This window comes from Larus michahellis, chromosome 5 (assembly GCF_964199755.1).
Source record: "Larus michahellis chromosome 5, bLarMic1.1, whole genome shotgun sequence".
Taxonomy (NCBI): domain Eukaryota; kingdom Metazoa; phylum Chordata; class Aves; order Charadriiformes; family Laridae; genus Larus; species Larus michahellis.
Window position 1 is genome coordinate 72,818,894 of NC_133900.1, and position 23,356 is coordinate 72,842,249.

At 41.3% G+C, this 23,356-nt stretch overlaps 1 protein-coding gene across 2 annotated transcripts; it reads right to left on the bottom strand.

Moving 5' to 3' along the window:
• Positions 1 to 5,316: 5,316 nt before the first annotated feature.
• On the bottom strand, positions 5,317 to 22,866 carry YIPF7 (Yip1 domain family member 7). Of its 2 annotated transcripts, XM_074587952.1 has the most exons (6): positions 22,784 to 22,866; positions 20,488 to 20,604; positions 19,199 to 19,359; positions 17,363 to 17,508; positions 11,009 to 11,190; positions 5,317 to 6,733 (listed from the first exon to the last, which is right to left on the bottom strand). In XM_074587952.1, the coding sequence occupies exons 2-6, from the start codon at positions 20,601 to 20,603 to the stop codon at positions 6,571 to 6,573; spliced, it is 768 nt and encodes a 255-aa protein (XP_074444053.1). In that variant the 5' UTR covers position 20,604; positions 22,784 to 22,866; the 3' UTR covers positions 5,317 to 6,570. The 2 variants fall into 2 exon arrangements, with proteins under 2 accessions (XP_074444053.1, XP_074444054.1); XM_074587953.1 differs by lacking the exon at positions 22,784 to 22,866 and having other exon boundaries at positions 5,325 to 6,733; positions 19,199 to 19,416; positions 20,488 to 20,587.
• Between the last annotated feature and the right edge of the window lie 490 nt (positions 22,867 to 23,356).

Sequence of the window (23,356 nt, forward strand, 5' to 3'; positions counted from 1 at the left end):
ACATATGCAGTTGTATCACTCTTGAGGCCCTGATCATATTTGGGGTTTTCAGCAAGGTATTTGCGTTAAAAATACTACTTTTACCCAGAAAACATATTAGAAGTTTCTCTCTCAACACTACTGTTTAGATGACATATAATCCTAACGGCACGGTTGATTTGACAGTAAGCTGTAGAATGACAGGACTAATGATGGCCAAGTGCCAATAGGATTTTATCTCAGAAATATTTCCATATTGTTCACTAGCACTCCTTCTTCCTCTGTGTGCTTTATTTTCTAGAAGGTAGGTGGAGTATCAAAGAAATACAACAAGGATGCAGACTGTTAAATGATAAAATTATGACTAAAACTATGAACTTGGAACCAGAAACCAGGAAACCAAAAATCAATTCAGAAGAAATTTTGTCTAAGAAGCATAGCCAGGAGAGGGGCTAAGGGTGAGAACCAAGAACAACCAACAATCTACTAAGCTGAAGAGCAAAGCCAGAGCCCAGTCAAACTCCTTATCGTACATTTAGAGCTGAGATAAGAAGCAGCTGGTGCTTGAGCTAGACGAGCTGTGGCCACTCAACATCCAGGGATGAGGGTTAAATAAACTGGGAAAAAACCCAAAGGAACAAAATTGTAGCCAGGGTTCACATTTTGCATTCATGCATTGTGATATCTTTTCATGCTTGATTGCAACAGGTGTCTCTACCTAGAGTTATATGCGGGCCATTAGTCCCTGGGACACTGCCTGTAGTAGCCTGGTGGCTTGTTGCACTTTGATTGCTCAAGAGTGTTTGTCAAGAGGCTGTCAGAAAAATCACCAAACTACACACCTGAGCTCAGATCTCAGCGACTTTTGATCAGCCTGACCTTTGTGCCTTTCTCTCTGTAAAAGTGGTGGTTTCCAATGTGGTCTGTTATGTTTATCATTATGCGTGTTTGGTGTTTCTGTGACCTCTTTTCACTCACCACCACTGCTTAATATCACGGCAAAAGAAGGGTTATGATTCTGGTTTTTTGCAATTGTTACTAAAATGCTACCGTAGCAGAGGGGATGCGTTGGCCAAGGTCTTTATTATGCAACTGTATGCAGATCCCTGTGAATTGCATCGTTCATCTAGTTCAGTGGTGCAGCGCCAAGGTCACCGGGCATTTTTAAGCTAATGATGAGATCATAAGTCTAATAAATGTGCTTGGTAATCACAGCAAACATATTGTCATTGTCGCAGATGTTATTCTTTCAAAATCACTTGGCAAACACAACCAAAACACAGCCCTGGTGCGTGCTCTGACCTCTCCTACAGCACCATCAGGAACACTGAGGAGGTGAGGTTGTTTAAGCAGGCAAGTCATGGCCTACCGCTACAAAATGGATCCTTCTAACAGCACTCTTGCAGTTTATTCAGAATAAACATCCAGGAGGCTAAATGAACATGGAATCAGTGATGGGCAAATTTTGACAGAGAGCAGATTTTGAAAAGGAGCACACCCGTTAGTAATGCCAACACAGGTAGAGATCAATTTCAAATCACAATGATCTAGGCAGGTTGACATTAATTATCCAGTTTATTTTTGCAGCGATTATGCTGTAGTAATCCACTACTCGCCAATCCAGTAACCTTTTGCTATCTGTCAGAAAATACATTAACCACCAAATGCATCACATCACTGTGAGCTTTGCCATTATGTGTGGAGATTCTCCACGAGGCTTATCAGATGCTGCGACTGCTGATTTCTTTGAAAGGATATACATCTTCTCCCAGGCTGGGTCACCAGATTGCTAATGTTATGCCCTCAAAAAGTGGCAATGTAGTGCCCAGAACTTGTTGCAGCTCCAGTGTCTTGCAATCTATCATATATATGTATATTTTTTATTTTTACATATGTGTATATATATCATATATATGTATATTTTTGACTACCAGGCATGAACAGGCCCACAACAGCCTGACCACTCAATATGCTCCTGACAATAGGGGAGGGAAAGGAAATTTAAAAGAGACACAATTTATTGAATTCTTGCTTCACTTATACCAATTATTGAGATAAATTAAAGTCAGTAATTCAACATTACTGCAAAATTCACTTAAGACCATTCAGTGGACAGAAAATGCCAACCTTTGAAGATGGCTGTTTAGCAAGGAGCTGAAATAGGCCTGGTGGCAAGAGAGGTCTAAGACAAGACACAGAGCTGTCACGTCTCATTCTCAAGTGACATAAACAATGCAGTCACGAAATCAGTTTCACTGCTTTTGTATATAAGCCTTCTGTGGCTTCCATGCTAAAAAAATGGAAAAATATTACCCTTTGCTAATGGAGCTCTTTCACCAGGAAGCCCGGCATGCATCCAATTCCATGTGTCAGCAGCTTTCATTCCTCAATTCAGTTTACCAACAGTTAAACTATTCAAGGCCTGTATTATAACCTTTTACGGATGACGCGTGACAAGACGATTTTTGATAAATAGTAGAACCTTGGTACGACAAAAGCGGCCTTTGGCTTACCAAGGTGAGCAGGTCTCTGGGTGCAACCTGACACATTGTCAGCCGCTGCTGATAACCATTTTATCGCCATTGCATGCTCCGACCCACGCTATCGTCTTCTCTCACTCAGAATATGTTCACTTTCATACTTGCCTGCATATTGTTGCAATAGAAGAGCAAAATGTTTAGACCACAGCAGAATGCTGCAAGCTCATTTCCCAAGGTGACCTTGAGTACGTCTGGCACACGAGAAGCGCAGAGGAAGACAGGCGAGCACTTTGTCTCCTATACCTCTTCTATACCTCTCCTATACCTCTCCTGTATCTCTCCTATACTGCTTGTGTCCAACCTGGTATCACCACTTGGAATGGCAGAAAGGAACTAAGTAAGTGCCCATTTTTTTGTGTGAATGCACATTCAGAACTGAACTTTTATATACATCCTATGAAAACCAAGAAACCAAAAACCGATTAGAAACTTTCACCCTCCAAAACCATGATTATGTTTTTTCCCCTTTTGCTTTGAAGCTTATGTTTAAGTCTTGTGATTTTTTTAACTCTTTGGGGTGGGAAGCATCAATTAAACATCAGTCTGTGACCCATTACTATTTTATAATCCTCTCTTTGGCAGGTTGAAAGTAAGAGCTTGCCAGGCGTGTATTTAAACTTTCATGGAATGATGTGAGGGAGTGAAATACAATGGCCCAGACAAGAGACGAGATTGGAAAGCTAGATGGCGTTGGGAAGGCCTGCCCAGAGAGGCAGAACAAGAGTATATTACCAAATAGACGTGTTTTGATCTGATTTTAGACCAAAATAACATTTATTTTTGAGGAAGTAACTGCATATAATAGTGACCAGAGAGGTGGTGGAGTCTCCTGTTCCGGAGATATTCAAAACCCTTCTGGATGCATTCCTGTCCAACCTGCTCTAGGTGACGGTGCTCTGGCAGGGGGGTTGGACTAGATGATCTCCAGAGGTCCTTTCTAAACTCTACCATTCTGTGATTCTGTGAAAAGCATCACCATGGCCATGCTGACCTTCAGAAAGGAGAGCTAAGGAAAAATGAGGAATCTTGTTTAAAAGAAGTCAAAGAGGGATGGCTAAGAAACTTAAATCCTCGCAGGCAGCACAGAGACCCCTGAAGGACACCACACTGGGAGCACAGCACCAGTGCATATCGCTTGTTGGACACCCCCTGGGAACAGATAAAAGGAAATCAGCATGGCTAAACAGTAAAGAAGGGAAGTTATTGAAATTAGGAAGTTAGGATTTAAAATTATGAAGATGCATCTCAGTGAAGAAAATAAAAAAGTTATAAATTCTGAGAGAATAAACATAAAACTATAATTAGACTAGCATTTGCTTTGTAAACATTGTGGCAAAATTTCAAGGTGTTCATTTTCCCCATAAGTAATTTGACTTGTCTATGACATCAAAAGACAAACCGATGGCTTGATTCACTGGTTCCCCTGCCATTCATATCATGCAGATCAGGATGAAAATGAATATAAAGTGCTGCAGAATAGAGCCATTTTATACTTCCTTTAAGCAGTATGAATAATAATAGGAAGTGTAGGACAAAAATGGATCTGAATGTTTCTAAACCATCTTTTCTGAACTTCAGAAGAAGTGCAACCATATGAATCTTCCTGTGTTCAGGCAAGAGAATGCCATTAGTGCATGGTAAACCAAACTGCCTGATTTTATAACCATACCCTGGAATCACTTGACACGTTTATCTGTGTCTCATTAGTGGCAAATTTACTCCCTGATCCAGCAGGGCCAAACCTGTCGTGCTTGCAAATGCTGGTCTTCCAAATTCATGCACTTCCCACTTACGTGCAACCAGATCCTGCCTAGTTATAGCCACGATTTTCTCCAGGGTCATGCCTCCAACTTTGCCTCTCTGTGCCTGTGTTCCTAGCCTTGCAACAAAGAAATGGATAAACACAGCAAGTATTTTTCCATAAATGAGTTGTGATTTTTTTAAGGAACTGGCTAAGTACACGTTACCTTTTGTTTACTTCTCACAGACTTACCCCTAGTCTGGAGGGGAGTTCAGTAAAATGAATTCCAGAATGGTTTGCACAAGAGTTCTTAAAAAAACAAATATGCCAGCAATGGGAAATATTTTCACCAAAGGCTCTTTCAATTCAGAAACAGAATCACTAGCTTGAGGACAAGCTCATCATCTGATTTACCTCTGACCTGAAAAGGATTAGGAAGACAATTAATTTTACGTATTCTTGAGTGGTTTTGCCATGCTACGCTTCTGCATAAGTGCTTGCGATATTAGGACCCTCCTCACAGAATCAATGCTCCCCTGTCTAGAGAGAGAAATATTTTGTAGGCATTTCACTGAAGAGTTCAAAATAGTGAATAAATTGGGTGATAATCAAGATCATAAAAATATTCATCAAGGAAGACACCCTAAACCACTGATGAAATAATCAACTGCCATTTATTTCCTTCACATTTCCCTTTATTTCATCTATTTCTTTTCCCTAGCCCTTTCTACTGCTACATTCATTTTCTCTACCGCTTCCTGCTGGATTTTGCTCTTGTTATGACTGTATACACATCTCCATTTCCTCTTGATGGCTTGAAGCTTCTAATATTATATTTTGAAACATCATCTTGTGCATTCTGTTCTTCATTGCTATTATAAAAATGTTAGGTTCCTGTAAAACTAAAAGCAGGAAATAGATTTTTTGGGGGACAGATAAAATTGTGGAGAGTTGTATTTTGCTTGCTCAAATACTGTTCTGCCTTTCAGGAGACATTTTTAGGAGTTGCCTTTGCTTTGTGTGGTGCTTTCTGCAGTGACAGCAGGCGGTGGTTTAGTGGCAGTTTTAAAATATAACTTTACTGTACATTACAAAGTACAATAGCGTTTTGGACAGCAACACCTCTTAAAAAAAGAACGAAAACCAAGATGACATTCCCAGTTTTCTCCCTCTGTTGTAGCAACCTGTTCTTGGGCAATTCTTCAACACCACAAAGCAGGGCCACTCACTCTTCTGTTAAAAAAGAAACCAAACCTGCACACATAAATTCTGGGTATTAATTAGTAATCATATAAGATGGCAAGCTGGGGTTTTTTGAAACAAATAAATTTGTATTTTCACTTGATTTACAAATGTCATGGTTTCAGCTGGGATGGAGTTAACTTTCTTGCTAGAAGGTGGTGTGGGGCTATGTTTTGAATTTGGGATGAGAATGGTGTTGATAGCGCACTGGTGTTTTTGGTTGTTGCTGAGGACTCAAGGCCTTTTCTGCTCCTCGTACCACCCCACCAGCGAGTGGGCTGGGATGGCACAGTAGGTTGGGAGGGGACACAGCCGGGACAGCTCACCCCAACTGACCAAAGGGATATTCCATGCCATATGACATCATGCTCAGTATATAAAGCTGGGGGAAGAAGAAGGAAGCGGGGAATGTTCGTAGTTACAGTGTTTGTTTCCCCAGTAACGGTTACGCGTGACGGAGCCCTGCTGTCCTGGGGATGGCTGAACACCTGCCTGCCCATGGGAAGCAGCGAGTGAATTCCTTGTTTTGTTTTGCTTGAGTGCACGGCTTTTGCTTTACTTATTAAACTGTCTTTATCTCAACCCATGAGCTTTTTTCTCACTTTTACTCTTCCAATTCCATCCCACATCCCAACTTGGGGGGGGAGTGCGTGAGCAGCTGCATGGTCCTAGTTGCCGGCTGGGGTTAAACCGCAACAACTAGGTCCATTAAATATTTACATTATTGCTTTCCAGTAACTCTCTAGTATATGTATCATATTAAACACTCAGAAAATATTTTTTTTACAGTATCATTTATTTCACATTTTTTCACTTTTACTACCTTCTCAATACAAATGGTTTTCTTTTAGCTGTAAGACTTTCAAAACACCATTATTGCAGTCATCTACCTGTTAGCTTGACTTTTTATTTCATTATCAGCCATTAGGCAAATAAAAGGTAAGTCACATAATCTAATTTTGTTAATGGAACATAATGCAACTCTAGGCAATCTAAAAATAAGTAAATAACCCCTTGCCCCTCCAACATCCATAAACAGACTGTAATAAGGCTACCAGAAAATACATCTCAGAAAACCGTTAGAAGTGCAAAAAGTCCATAGAGTAAAGCACACGGGTACGCAATGAGAAGCTGCTGTCCTTCCATAGCCAATGCAGAGCTAAAAATTTTGGAGGCTGACAAACTGCACCATCCAATAATAAACAGAGCTAACAAAGTTCCTGGGATCCCCCTAGGAGAAAAAAAAAAAAACACAGAAGAAACACGTCAGAATCCACTTGTTAGCAAACATGGCATTAAATCTTCCCAAACTCAAGTTCATGTCTAACAACTTGTTATTGATAAGGTAACAGTCCCTGGAAGAACCAAGGACTGACTGACATAATGAAAGTCAAGCCTGAGAAACAAATTAAAATAGTAACAGGAAACAAAAAGGTAATTTCTTCAGCATGGATAAACGCAGCCGCTTCATCAGTAGTACTGCTAAAAAGTCAAGTGCATTTCCAATTAAATCTGGGGCTCCAGCAGATGCAGCAGCTGAAGTTTAATTTTAAAGTTAGCAAAGATCCTATTGCAACCAAAATCGTCTTGTGGAAGTTGTTAGGATCTAAAATGACACTACAGACCTAATCTTCCATCAGGCAGCCTGATGACCTGGAGAGGTTGCATTTTTGTAACACGTGGCACAGGTTTTAAGTGTGCCTTGGACTCTAAGGAGAGACAATAAGGCTCTTAAAGAATTACACTGCAGGTGACCATGCAGAATGGTGTTGACAGCCTCCAGAAGAAAGCTCGACCAGTCTTTTAAAAATGGGTGCACAATGAATAGAAAGTAAAGGATGGGAAAAGAGCCGCTGAGAAAAAATATTATGCTCATCCTGGCGTCCTTCTCTGCACACTGAAAGGACGGCGGCTTTCCATGCTGCCCCTTGCTGACAGCTGAGCCCTTCTGAAGTTCTCCACCTGTTCTCTACATTCTGCCACCTCCCAGGCCCAGGGTGGGCTGGAGAACTGATGATTATGGGACTATGGTCAAAAACCCCATGAAATATTCCTGCAGATTACAGAGAGCTCACTATTAAACCTGGAAGGAACAAAACCTTGCCAATAAATAATGTTTCACATATGCTTTATTTGCACTCTGTATTTGCAGCCTCCTTCTGTAAAATGCATGAGATCATGCGCGTAATACGCTGCCGAGGTACATAATGAGATCGGCTGCGTTACACACTTTCACCATGTCAGTCTCAAGGACGTGGAGAATGAATGATCCTCTGCCACTTGCTAAAGGACTTCTGGTGCCCCACTTTTCCAAAGTCCCAGCGAAATGGAACCAGAAGTGCAAAACAGGCTACATACACTTATTAGGTCCATTTATCAGAGATAATCTCCACTAATATTATTATTGCAATTAAACAACGATGAGTAAAGCTCTCCTTATTTAATTGACTTACTGCAATCACATCAAATAAAATAGTTAATTTCTTGGCAATCCAGTTTCCAGGCCAATAAGGTATTGTCAGCTCTTAGGACTTTGGGGGAGGAAAGAGAGAATTGATTTTAAAGTGACTCAGCACCTCACTGCAACTTCAACACGTTAAAAATAAAGCATTAAAGACTATTTGATTTAATATTCTCAGTTTAACTGTTCTTTAAACCCATACAGTGGCATTCAGGGAAATGACACCGGGCTCTGTGAACCAAATTCCTTGCCTCTGCTCCAAGTGGAGATGCTAAGATGCTCACTCAATCATCTTGACAGAAATTCAGAGCTGGTATGGATGGCTCTTTGAGCAGGTACCCATGCTGGCAGAGGGACGGGATGTAACAGGAATGTACTGTGCCATGACAATTTTCAGCTAGTATAATGACACTTCAGGGGGCCATCACAAGGTGGTACAATTTAGAGCCGTGGCTGTTCTGCCTTGCACCGAACTCCAATGGCTTCTCATGGTTTGTTCCAGGACTGGCAGTGAGCAGGATGGAAAGGTGACATAAAATCATACTGGAACTAAGAGATACTTCTGTGCACTTACAAACTCAGTCCTTGATCTAACAGTGTGTTACTGCCAAAAGGAATGGTTTAGCTTTAGCAGAGAGCTTGCGCCTGGCATGTCCATGAAGGCTAAATCCTCAAGCATGGGAGAGGGGCAAAAGGCAGATGTCACGCCCACAGTGACCAAGAGGACGGGGGGTGTACTGGCATGAGACTGAGTTGGGGGGACAGACCTGAGTGGACCCTCTCAGCTCCTCTGTCTCACAACCTGAAGATGTGGTCACCAAATGGGTCCTTTGCATCGGCTGGGTCTAAGAATTACTCTCTCCACTCTTAACGCTCATTGCCTTCACTGTTTAGTCAAGGAAATGGCTTGACCACTCTCTTCAGGGATTTGATAGTAAAGAATTCTTGTTTTTTTTCCAGGAAAAAAGTCTGCTGAAGTTTCTCCCCAAAAGGAGACCTAATCAACTTGGGCTCAGACATGGTATCAGCATAGATGGGCACAAACAAACCTGGTTCCACGCAAGTTTGCATAAGAGAACTGGTTTTCTCTTTGGTACTACTCAGCACCCAAAACGTTCCATATTATGCTTTATTCAGTTACAGCAAAATAGCTAATAATGAAAATTGAAAAATGTTGAATTGGTATATACCTTTGCAATAGATGTGTGGATTATCTTACCTATAGCTTCCGTGAAAACAAACATTGAAGTTAGTTCTTTACAATGTAAAATAGACAGAAATAACATCTTTACAAATACCAAAAAAACCATGAATGTATTACTGCCTTTCCTTTGCCATTTTAAATAAGTTTTTAAATTAAAAATAAAGGCGTGTATGTTCGATTTAAAAGTTGCCACTTAATTTTAATAACATGTTTGTAGTAGTTAACATTGGTACTTGCTGTGTTCACGCAGTTTCATATAGTGAATGAGAAAGGACTGCAGAATCCTGTAGACAGGCACTTAACGTTATCAATTAATTTCAGAAATAATGGTTTAATATTATAAAGCCTATCACAGTATAGTATTTATAGATTTTCAAAACATGTGCTTTCTGTAAATTCGAATCATTTTACAAAGGTGCGGTGTGTGCTTGGGGATTCCTTGTACAGGCGACAGTACCCTGCGCAGTTGTAACAGCTGGTTTGGAGTTCGCCCCATCTGTCCTGTGATTATGTATCTGCACCTTTTATTAGGGTGGATTATTAAACAGGTTAATCAAGAAAATATGGGAAGTGTAGGAGAACAGAGAATTAACGGCTTCTTCAGTGTCACTACTGTTCATCTCATCAAGGTCGGCTCAGAAACACTTTAATACACGGAATATGGTCAGGTTAACCCATCGTAGCTCCACAGAAACACACAAGGATTGTGCCAAAATCTTCATTCCCACTATATAATTTCCTTAACAAATAATATATACATATATAAAATTGCTGCTTTTCCAAAGAAAACAAACAGGGGGACTTTCTTATTCATTGGCTGCCAAGTCCCATCATATGTTGCAGATTGGAGAGTTAAAAATGTGAGTGAACAACAAAGATAAGGAGGGGAATCATTATTAATAACATGTTAATTATGGATAAAGGTACTGCTCAAGGCCTTCAGGCAAGACCTGGAGCTTCCTTGTACTTTGCTGTATGTGAACAGGGAGGTAAACACAATCTGTATCTCAAAAGGCTTACTGAATGAGGGGGAAGGAGAGGCTTGCATACTAATTTCCTATTTATAGCATATTACTGAACGCGCACACACACACACGCGCAGATACAGACGCCACCACACAGTTGGCTTTTCAACGTTTTCAGGTATTTTCAGGTTTGCAATTACACCACAACTATATGTCAGAGCATATGACTCCAGTACATCTTAAACCCTTGTTCTAATGCTGCAAATCGTTAAGGGTTGGAACAGGCTGCCCAGAGAGGTGGTGGAGGTCCCATCCATGGAGACATTCAAGGCCAGGCTAGATGAGGCTCTGAGCAACCTGATCTAGTTAAAGATGTCCCTGCTCACTGCAGGGGTGTTGGACTAGATGGCCTTTAAAGGTCCCTTCCAACCCAACACATTCTATGATTCTATGATTCTATGATTCTATGATTCTACGATTATTTAATTCCATCACACAGAAGTCAGTCTACAGAAGGAAAAGAAGCATAGGGATGGAACCCTGATACTATGAACAAAAAAGGAACAGGAGAAGCCGAAGTCCCACAGTTGCTTTTAAAATTGATACCAGAGTTTGGCCACTGCTGGCTCTGCAAAACAAAAAGCATCTGAGGCTGCTACAAATATCAAAGGCACTCTCAGTCCAAGTGGAATTAAGGAGTCATATTAAAATGAATATACATCACCCTTCTCAAACATAGTCCAGTTTTGTCCATTTCCACCTACACACTTACACAAACAAAATGGTGTTTTTCCAAAATTCACTACATAACCATTTACTAAATGCCTTCTGAAACACCAGCCTTCCACCTTACTGCTGCCAAAGACTGGTACTTACTGTAGGGAGAAGACGACTGCAGAAGAGGAGAGGATCACCATGGGCAGCAGGCAATAGCCCAAGACACTTGCCACGCAGCCATGCGAGACTCCCGGGACGCTCATCAGGTTCAACAGGGTGTGCATCGCAAGGCACCCAATGGCACTCATGCCATACACATAGCCGAAATGAACTTTTCCTGCCTGGAATAAATATGAGTAAGCATGAAGGAAGCAAGTGATCGCAAAGTGATGGGAGAGAACAGGAGGAAAGCACTAGGTTTGTTATTTTTTTGTGTTGACTCTCTCCACCTCACCTACAGAAGCTCAATTGTAAACCAGAGCTGATACTTTTGGGTGATTTTTGCATCAAAAAATTCCAAGGTACAATTGTGAGAATGTGCTTGTCATTAATTTAAGGTTATAAGACTGATTCTCAGCCTTAATGTCATTGGGCTATGAACAGGAAAGGAACTGGCTGGGGAGACTTATAGAATCATAGAATGTGTTGGGTTGGAAGGGACCTTTAAAGGTCATCTAGTCCAACCCCCCTGCAGTAAGCAGGGACATCTTTAACTAGATCAGGTTGCTCAGAGCCTCATCCAGCCTGGCCTTGAATGTCTCCACGGATGGGGCCACCATCACCTCTCTGGGCAACCTGTGCCAGTGTCTCACCACCCTCATTGTAAAGAACTTCTTCCTCATGTCTAATCTAAACCTACCCTGCTCTAGTTTAAAACCATTGCCCCTCATCCTATCATTACATGCCCTTGCAAACAGCCCCTCCCCAGCTTTCCTGTAGGCCCCCCTCAGGTACTGGAAGGGGCTATAAGGGAGAAGGGAGCCTGCTCTTCTCCAGGCTGAACAACCCCACCTCTCTCAGCCTGTCTTCATAGGAGACATGCTCCAGCCCTTTGATCATCTTCGACTTGGGAAGGTCTAACTGGTAACAAGCTGAGAAGAAATTATGGAAAACACATTTTAGTGTCAGGGAAAATCTTTCCAATAGGTGTACATGGCGCTGTGGAAAAGTGTCCTAAGTAAAATGATGACCCCGCTTACTTGATATGCTTCACATTTTATTACAAACCTCCAGATTTAAGCAGGCTTGCAAAAAATATGTAAAATTTTGCTGAAAGTATGCTAGTTTTCAGGGTGAAAGTGTTCATTCTTCCCCTTGACTACCATGAGAAAGACACATCTCTGTGGTTAGATCAATACAACATGTTCATTTCAACATAAACCTTAGCAGTCACTGTCAGCTTGTGTTCTTTTTTTGTTCCAACGAATGAAAAATTCCCCAGGTGTTTTTTTCTTCCAGGTTTTATTCCTTTGTGTGAATTTAGTGCCTGTGAAAGGTACCAGCCTGACAGCCTGGAGCCTGATGTTTTCTAATTTATACACAAAGCTAGAAAACAGGCAACTGTGGCCACAGCACCACTGGTTTCTTCATCTCCTGCCATCATTTTGAAGGATCACCTCCAGGCATGAGGGTGTTGTTCAGTCCCAAAAACGAACACTCACAAAAGACTGCTAAATATTGTTTCTCTCTGTTCAAGCTTCTAACAAATGAAATACTGAATGTTGGCTATGTGATACTGTCATTTCCACAACTGTATGTTAGAAATAAACATTTCTACATCAGAAATAAACAGCGATTGGGATGAAGATGGTTTTGTTTGCTTTGTGTTGAAACTTTTTATCCTAAAGATAACATGCTTTTGTGAAGGAGAAAACTCAAATCTGGGACTCAACCCTTAAATCAGGATTGTGGAATAAACTTCCCAAACAAAGGGCCACAATGCATCACCTTTCTAACACATAACAATATATATACACGTACTTAAAACACAGCTGTGTTTGTGCACACACACATCTTTACATTGCACACATTATACATTGCATATGATAAACCACATGAAAATCATAATAGAGGGTTCCAGTTTCCTAATTATTTTTTAGCTCATGGTTGGATTCTCGTATGATGGATAAGGTGTAAATATTATTGAAGCTTTTTTCATGGTTTGCAATATTTACAAGTATCTCTTCTACGATGGTTAGGGAGGATTGAGGAGATTTCCTACTTGACTCATCCATACATTATAATAAAACCTGGGGGAAATCAACTGTCCTGGAGGTCCCTGCTTCTCTGCTTCCTGTATCTACTTGGGTGGAAACTGATGACTGGATGCCGGCAGTATTTGAGCTGTACAGATACGAAACAACACAGTCAAGAGAGCCTAATCTAGTGATGACAGAACCCGAAAGTCCTAATGTTGCAGATTCTGAGAGCTCACCAGCTGCAGCTGCAGAGCCGTGCATCCTCACTTATGTGAAAGGCAGCCTCAGTTAATAAAACCTACCTCTACATCAGCACCATCATCCTCTTTTCAGCTTGAGCTGGCTTGTTGCTGAGCTCTCCTCTGGTTCCAGTCATACAACCATAGAATCAGAATGGTTCAGGTTGGAAGGGACCTTAAAGGTCATCTAGTTCCAACCCCCCTGCCATGGGCAGGGACACCTCCCACTAGACCAGGCTGCTCAAAGCCCCATCCAGCCTGGCCTTGAACACCTCCAGGGATGGGGCAGCCACAGCTTCTCTGGGCAACCTGTTCCAGTGCCTCACCACCCTCACAGTAAAGAATTTCTTCCTGATATCCAATCTAAATCTACTCTCCTTCAGTTTAAAACCGTTACCCCCTGTCCTATCATTACACTCTCTGATAAAGAGTCCCTCCCCATCCTTCCTGTAGCCCCTTTAGGTACTGGAAGGCTGCTATAAGGTCCCCTCGGAGCCTTCTCTTCTCCAGGCTGAACAACCCCAACTCTCTCAGCCTGTCAAGGTTAGTCCTCAAGGTTAGGTCAGGTACAGCCAAGTAGCCTATATCCTCACAACACCCCGAGTGTTGGCCTTTCCCCCACCAGTGCATTCCACCCTAAGGAACACTCTGCTCCTGAACTAACACCATAAGAAGTCTTCCTATTTAGGTACAGAGATCTTTGCTGGCGTTTGCGTAGTACTGCTGTAAAATACTATGGAAAAATTGCTTCGCCAAAGAAAATTAATGATAGCTAGAAACAGTGTGGGAGAGCAATAGTAGCTCAGATTATTATCAATTGCAATTTCACTCATTAAGGATTTGTAGTGAATTTAACATCCGCAATGGTTTGGGCCAAGCTTTACTACAGACCAACTAAGAAAAGCTCCGTCTCCAACAGATGTGACAACAACTACAAGCTTTCAGTCTGTTTGTTTCACTGTATTTAATTATTCCACACAGCACTATTTAGCAGCTTAGTTTAAGATTAAGAAATTACTGAGACAGAGGGAGCAGTAGCACAAGCAGCTCACTGAAATCTCCGCTTGGTGAAATGTTTGATTTGTGGTGCAGGAGAATGAGAGGGGGGAGGGGAAAAAAAAAAGGGCAGCTGAACATGTTGGTTCCAATTCTAGGCTTTCTTAACATATGTAAATGTACTGACTCACACACACGGGAATACTCCCAATTCACAGTGATGTAAGCAAAATCAGAATCAGGCTTGATTAGTCTGGCAGGCTTTGATGAATGGAAAGAGCTAAATTTGTCCTGCGGAAGGAACAAGGTTAGAAGAAAGTCAGACTTTGTGCACTTGTTTGCATCTGCCTAGAGTGGGTACTACTATCCTTAGTTTAAGAGGATGGGGAAGTCTGATTTCATACAAATGACTATGTAAAATGCAAAGCAGATGAGACTCAGGCTTCTGCTAAGTTTTGCAGTGCCGTTGTTTCTCTATCTGCAATGGAGCTGCCCTGTTTTACGCCAGTATGAGGGAGACCAAGTCCTGCTGCCAGGCGAACAATACTTCCCTCTTTTCCTCTGTGCTCTGAAAGAACTGCCACCATTTGAAGAATATCTTTGCATATTTTTCCATAGTTAAAAAGCTGAAACTAAATAAAATTTATAAATTATTTTTGGAAACAAGCTCTCAACCAAATTATGTTCCTGGTGCTATTAGAAGAGAGTTATTCAAGTACAGAAGGATATCATAGCTTACACAGCTGAAGAGCCACTTTAGTACTCAAATGCATCTGAGACAAAATGAGCAGCCTGAATATGTAAGATGGCCCATGGAAATCCCATAGACTTATTTCTGTGAGGTTCAGGCTCAAAAACACTAGGTTGTATCAGAGGAGTTCTGCTGACCTATAACTGGCGCATTGAAAATAGTCTTTTTTCTAATGATACTTAGAATGGTTAATATCCTAGAATAAATACGGTAATTGAAGTACTTTATTTCAATAATAGTAGTTTAATATTCATTATAATTGTTGACTATCCAGGGAGCAAAATCAACAGTGACTATTTTTTTTTCATTCTTTCAGCTTTCCTTCCATTTTCCTGATTATAATAAATTCAACACTTTCTCCTTTTATTCCCCTCATACCTTTATTTCTTTAGGTGGAAAATAGCCTGTCTTCTCCAGCTTCCCACCTTCTTTCCCTTTTATTCCCTTTCCTCCTGCTGCTTCCACTCTTTTAAAGGATTTTTATTTTTGTAGGGACATAAATAATAGTAATACTTGCCATTTATATTGCAGTTTGCCCATTCAAGGTACTGCACTGACATTACAAATTGAGAAAGAACTTGCAAGAGTCTTCTGATTCAGCACTATTTATCAGGGAGGAAATGGAGAATTAGAGCCCCGTTTCTCTCACCTCAGCTGCTAGAGCAGTAAAGCCCTTCCCAGAATGGTACCACCTTCTCGCCCCCCCGTCTGATAAATTGCTGCCGACAATCAGAGCTGTGCTTCAGCAGCACTGGAGAGCCCCTGTTGTCAGTGATAAATAGGTGAATTTAGGAGTAGCGTATAATCCCTGTTCAACCTTCCTCCTGTAGGAAAGCTATATTCATAAAGAGGAAAGAGGTTAAATACAGGCTACCGTATTTTGTTTAGCAGCTGATGTAGAAATAGAATATAAACTAAGAAAGCACTAGTTAGTGCAACCTCAGCAAGTTTGCCGATGACACCAAGCTGTGTGGCATGGTCGACACGCTGGAAGGAAGGGATGGGATCCAGAGGGACCTGGACAGGCTTGAGAGATGGGCCTGTACGAACCTCATGAGGTTCAACCAGGACAAGTGCAAGGTCCTGCACCTGGGTCAGGGCAATCCCAAGCACAAATACAGGCTGGGCAGAGAATGGATTGAGAGCAGCCCTGAGGAGAAGGACTTGGGGGTGCTGGTGGATGAGAAGCTCAACATGACCCGTCAATGTGCGCTCGCAGCCCAGAAAGCCAACTGCATCCTGGGCTGCAACAAAAGCAGCGTGGCCAGCAGGGCGAGGGGCGGGATTCTGTGTCCAGCTCTGGAGCCCTCAGCACAAGAAGGACAAGCACCTGTTGGAATGGGTCCAGCAGAGGGCCATGAAGATGATCAGAGGGCTGGAGGACCTCTGCTATGAGGACAGCCTGAGAGAGTTGGGGCTGTTCAGCCTGGAGAAGAGAAAGACCCAGTGTGACCCTACAGCAGCCTTACAGTGCTTAAAGGGGGCCTGCAGGAGAGATGGGGAGGGACTCTTTATCAGGCAGTGGAGCGATAAGACAAGGGATGGTGGTTTCAAACTGAAAGAGGGGAGATTTAGATTGGATATCAGGAAGAAATTCTTTACTGTGAGGGTGGTGAGACACTGGAACAGGTTGCCCAGGGAAGTTGTGGCTGCCCCATCCCTGGAAGTGTTCAAGGCCAGGCTGGATGGGGCTTTGAGCAGCCTGGTCTAGTGGGAGGTGTCCCTGCCCAGGGCAGGGGGTTGGAACTAGATGATCTTTAAGGTCCCTTCCAACCCAAACCATTCTGTGATTCTATAAGAGGCCATTTCCACTTCCTTTTTCAAATTATTTTAGTTACCTAAAGATAATTTTTGGATATCTTTGCACTCCCCAGAGTAACATTGAGAGAAGATAATTTCAAAACAGTAGCAAGAGTGTCTGAAAAACTGGGCTGGTCTGCTATGCCTTTTTATTCCCTCCTTTAAAACCTCCTTTTTAGGTCCTTACCTAGTGCGTGCTGCCATGCTTCAGGTGTTCAGAGCCTCCCCTGGACATACACTGCACAGATCTGTCCTTTGTTCCTATTAAATACCACCCCCAAAAATGGTGTGGTCTTTTATTGCCACTGGAAGTAACACATCACTTCACCTGTATTACATCTGTATTACATTTAAACTTTATGCAGGAACTTTCAAAGCACAGGGACTTTTAAACACATAATCTTAGAACAAAGAACAGCAAATCTCTCCATTTATGCCGGTGCTGCATTTTCTGGAACTTCACATGCTTTAGCACCTGGGCATTAGCTTGTTAGAAAAGAAATCTCTCAAGGTATCTGACACATCCTACCAGCAGCAATGTTGCTCCAAGGGCCAAACAGAAAACCATAGGTCCGGTGAGGTCCGTCTCATTCATAATGCTGCCATCTGCAGGCTTCATTGGATTTAGAACCGTTAATGTTTTTTGCCATATATGTTCAAAATTGATCCCAAGTTCTGCAACAAGAAATTCCAGGTTTGTTAACTGCTCACTGGAAAACAACACATCCACAGAAACCCATTAGCTACCACAAAACCCAAAACAAGCAAACAAATTAATCGCTTTAATGAAGATAATGCTGTAGGATGACGTATTCTGTAGTAGGAACACACTGTCCCTGCTATATACCCTGTATATTTGAAAGTCAGCTCTGATTCTGAATTGGAATATTAATTTATTAAATCCAATTCTAGGCAGTGAACCAAAAAAATGCCCTCAGCATTTTTGAGTTAATATTTGTTTTTCCTACACATATATACAATGCCACACTAACTCAGATGTTGAAAAATATGCTAATTAACAGTAACTGCAGAAGTCAAGATAATCTAGAACACCAAGGACAGAGATATACGCTTTAATTCTGGCAAATCCGACAAGAGATGTGTCTTAAGCCTGAACTGCCAAAGGCACTTAAAAACGACATTCTTCCCTTCAAGGCAAGTTAATAAAAATTTATGCAGTGCTTTATAAGCTTTTTTGGCATTTAAAAAGTAATTATTGAGGACCCCTAGAAACAGAACAAAATTCTTCCCCATTAGAGTCGATGGGAATTCTGCCATTAACTTTACTGGGGCAAAGATTTCTCTGTAACTTCTGCAGAAACACTTCGGCTTGCAAAGAGTAATCATCTGCCCTGAGATGCTCCAGCAAGGGAAAAGTTAACTTCAGAACTGGGTGCCAGAATTACTGAGACTGACAAAGTGTTAGATCTCTTCGGAAAGCCAAGTCTTTACCTTATTCCACCGATCCATCACCTTGAGCTGAGCCAAAACGTTATATAAAGTTGTTGTGTATTAAAATGTGTGTCTTTGGTTGGATTTATTTGGTACGCAGATATGAACATCTCTGAAGCCCCGAGGATCAGAAGCAGTTGTATTTCAACATCCCTTTTGCAGGGTGGGCTGCCTGTGGAGTTAAATGCTTGGAGGTCTGAGAGGTAAAGATCTAGCAGTTATCTGTATCAAAGAGAGTGATCTTGCTGTTTTAAGGCAGTAAGGAGTATCTTTTAAGTAGTGAAAAATCCACTTGCCTGCCCACATGCAAAAGCAGGCTGAATATGCTCTTTTCACATTATACTGAAATAATCGCAAACAAATTCTTTGATTTTTTTTTTTAAATGTAGAACAAATACTTTGTAAACTACAAAATCAGCCACTAGCATTAGGATGGTTCAATCATCATAAAGAATGGTATTGTTCGTGTAGTTAAATGATCAACTAATTGAAGCTGAATGCAGCTTTCTTAATTTCTTTCCCACTGAAACAAGCTATTTAGCATCTTCAAACTATTAAATTTATTACTAGATATGCAAAGAGGATTATTACCAGTATTTATTAATTATAGATGTTCCAATATGTACGCGGGATAAACACAGAGTGGAAAAAAATATTTGGAAATGTGAATGCAAAACTTATTGTTATGCTGTCATCTAGTGGTAGTCAAGTGTATACTGTATATGCCATAAGGCTGAGTGAATCCATGGCAAATTCCAATAAGAAAATGCAGATTTGGGGGCCAGGGGCTGTTGGCTGAAGCTTGCACAGCAGCTTGGCACAGAGCTTGGCAGCTCTGCTGCGGTTTCTCTAGTGAGGGCCACCAGCGGGCACCCCCAGGAACCACATACATCGTCCGTGGTTTTATTTTTACCTTCTAGCAAAGGGGGTTCCTCGTCAAATCCATCAGCATAACCAAGATGAGTGCTGGGACTGTACGTTGGCTGCAAAATCTGACCAGTGTAGCTCTGAGTGGACAGAAGCATTTCTGACGGGGCAAAAGCACTGGTGGGAGGTGGGTCTCCTGTCTGGCTCCTGGGACAAGAAGCAAATCACAGCACAACAAGCCCTCAGCACAGGAAAGACACGGACCTATTGGAGCGGGATCAAAGGAGGACCACAAAAATGATCAGAGGAATGGAACCATACGAGGACAGGCTGAGAGAGTGGGGTTGTTCAGCCTAGAGAAGAGAAGGCTCCGAGGAGACCTTACAGCAGCCTTACAGTACCTGAAGGGGCTACAGGAGAGATGGGGAGGGACTCTCTATCACGGAGCGGAGCAATAGGACGAGGGGTAACGGATTTAAACTGAAAGAGGGTAGATTTAGATTGGATATCAGGAAGAAACTCTTTACTGTGAGGGTGGTGAGACACTGGCACAGGTTGCCCAGAGAAGCTGTGGCTGCCCCATCCCTGGAGGTGTTCAAGGCCAGGCTGGATGGGGCTTTGAGCAGCCTGGTCTAGTGGGAGGTGTCCCTGCCCAGGGCAGGGGGTTGGAACTAGATGATCTTTAAGGTCCCTTCCAACCCAAACCATTCTATGATTATATAATTAATTTTTTTCTTGAATCTGAGGAAAAGCTTAAATAATTTCTAGCAATATGTGCTCCAAAATTCACATTAATAACATGAAGCTCAGTCACCCCAATTAGGTAAACAACCTGTAACATCTGTAAGTAGAAAAGTAGCATGGAACCCAATCCTTTACAAGGAAAGGTTTAATTATTATTAATTCTGACTTGGGGAAAGCCTAGATGTCTCCTGAAGCTCTTTCCTGCTCCTGCAAGCCCCAAGGCCAGATGGATCCATCAGCTGCTGAACAGGGAAGCTGCAGCAACACGCAGCCTCCTACCACAGTCGTGTCAAAATCTCCTTAAGGGGAAACTCTTCTAAGGAGGAATTTCTTTCTCTCAGTGTCCCTCTTCCATGGGCAGAAGTCACCAATAGTTTTAAAAAATATAAGAAAAAAAAACCATGATAAGATTATTCCTGTCTTTCTTGAATTTCTCCACTAAAGTTTCCACTCTATTGAATTATGCAATCCTTTTTTGTCAATTGCATGTTGGTTTTTGTCATTAATTTCATTGGAGTTTGAGATTTTGAGATGTATCATCTTTTCCCTCTCTCTCTCTCTCTTTTTTTTTTTTTTTTGTAACATACTTACTTTCTGCTTCCACGGAGATTTTCATTAGGCCCATAACTGTTGTAACCTTCTTCCTGGTCATCTATGGTATAATTGGACTGGTAAAAGTCCAAGTGAAACTGCTCAAAATTTGACATTCTGTTTGGAAAAAAAGATTTTAGGTATTGGTAAAAATAGCCTTTGGAACAAGCCAATATCTATGTTTTGAACTGTCCTAAACTGAAATGAAATCAATAAACCTTAAAGCCACAAACTCAGGAGAATCTTTGTGTAGAAACTCGTGATAATTTGAAAGTGAGAAAAATGGATCCTTTACTTGTTATAACAAGGGAAATTAATCTTATGTTATCACTAATTACTATATATTAATTTACAAGTGGTAAACAAGACTTCCTGTCTTGTTAGTGTTACCAAAAATAACTTCAGTAATTTTTGAAGATATATATCAACTGAAGTATTGTTTTAAACAGCTCATTTTCCTTCTTTAAAAGAAAATTGTGGCCATGTCTGAATGCTTAGAAATTAATGCTTTTAAGAAGTATTTTGGGTTTCAAAAACAATTACTATTTCCAGATATTTGTGCTTTGCAATATTATACATGATCATCATAAAACATTGGAAAAATGCAAATATATTCACAGAATGAGTGATTTCTCTTTAAGGACACTGTAGCTGGCATGTTAGGAGTACCAGACAAATATTCTCACTGGTTAGTTACATGCCCTTGAAGAGGCCAGCATCCTCAATGATTGGAGAATAAAGAAAACATGTTAAAATACAACTTTCACTCCTGCTGACCCGTAGCGAGCTCTGTAGTTACGGACTGGTTAGACTAAGAAAGGAACAACTTGCCTGTTTTCCCGTCCACACTGTGACTAACCTAGGATAGGGTCAGTCCTGCTTTTGTAACTATTTGAATTTTGTACACACTGGGCCCATTTCCCGTACCCAGTGTGTAGGCAGGACGGGTGGCCATAGAAATGCAGCATAAGAAACGAAGCACATATTGGTTCTGTAAAACATCGTGTACCTTTTGGCATTATAGAGTGTCTTAAGTTGCAAAGATAGTTTATCAATTCTTAGATTTGGTCTAGGTGCTTCTTGCGCTTCTTACGGCTAACTATAAATCCAGAAAACACCTTCAAAATTGGCAGGTCTACCAAGATGAGTAATTCCATGCCTTGAGTAAAAGTACCCACAAGATTAAGGACTGACCCTGTTTTGCCTGTGTTACCTTTATGCTGAGCCGCAGGCGGCAAAGCCATTACACCTGCTCGGAGCTGGGCATCGGTTCAGGGAGTCCCCGAACCACTGATGGGTAGAGGTTGGTGGGCACCTCTGGGGGTTGCCTGGTTCAACCCCCTGCCCAAAGCAGGGTCACCACCAGCAGGTTGCTCAGGGCCATGTCCAACGGGGTTTTGTAAAGTCTGGCTTTGTCATCTTTAGTCCCTCCCATCAGGTGGTTATATTCATTGATGAGACCCCCCTGAGCCCTCTCTCCTCCCAGATAAAGTTCTTCAGTGATTCAGGCAAAGGGCTGAGCAGGATTTGCCTGTAAATGCACAGATGCATGCATGTCTTTCATCGCTTGGCTAGAATTTATATAGTTAAAGTCTTAAAACACACACAGAATTTGTACAACCTGACAACCATAACCGTATCCAATTGACTCAGATTTTCATGTAAGATATTCATCTCTCCTAGCATTTCCCATTTTCTTCACTTTTGCCCTCTTTTCCAACCTTCCAAATGCCATTGGCAAAAATATACCTTTTATCTCATGGTTACTCTCGTAGTTATATTTATCAAGCACACGATGCTTACGGAAAAGGTATTTGCAAATCTCTTTGTAAGGTAAAAGCTATAAAGATTGGTATTTCATGGGACTTTGAAATGCTGCGCATTAAAGTTTCTAAATTGTATCTCATAATCAGAATAATCTGTGGGGACCTGACTCCATCATTTACCTAGAGCATTCAACGTAGAAGTTATTCTTATATTATTTTCTGAGCTGCTGAACAATCATGCAGGATTTCCAAATTTAGAAGAAAAATAATTTTTACATTGTAAATATGAATTAACACAAATCAATTTTACTAACCTATTTACTGTAGTTTTATTTGGAATTTCACACCAGTTATTCATGTTTCAAAAAACTTTGGTTGGTACCTCTACCCCAATAGTGCAATTCCAGGAAGTCTTTAATGTTCTTTGCTGTCACGGTAAGTAATGAAATAATTACTTAACCAGGTACGCTACAGTCTGTGTAGTGGAGAGATAAACTTATTTTCCAAAAGAATTCAGAGTTGTTACTTACTTTTTAAGGTATTTGATGAAAACTCCAGTCTGTTGAGTTTATATGTCAGAGAACGCCGAAAATATCCTCTTGCTTCAACGGGGGTGAGCTTAGTGCTATTTATAAGATTCTAAATTTGATCTTTGAACAGATGCACATGAAGGAAAAAAACCCCACAACCTGTCAATATCACAGACAGCATTTAACAAGAGCTAACAACAATTCAGCAGAAAAGGATCGGAATCTTCAAGGAAAGCAGAACAAAATGAACAAATACTTTTCTATATATTTCAACCCAATAATCTAGATGGTAGTTTAGAGCTTCTTTCTTAAGCAGGTATTTAAAAAGGTCCCGGTGGAGGCCTCATGAGCTGAACTGTTAGATATTTAAAAGTTTTAATAATATATAATAATACCTGTTAAATGAGTAGGGTAAATACATTTACCCAGGGTGTGTTTCTAGCAGTTGTTTCCATAGTGCAGACAATGGGCCACATGTGGCCTTAGAGCCGTTCCGTGTGGCTGGACAAGGGAGCTTTCGGTCACCTGCCTCTTGGAGAGAAGGTGATGCTCCCCGGGACCGCAACAGCAGAG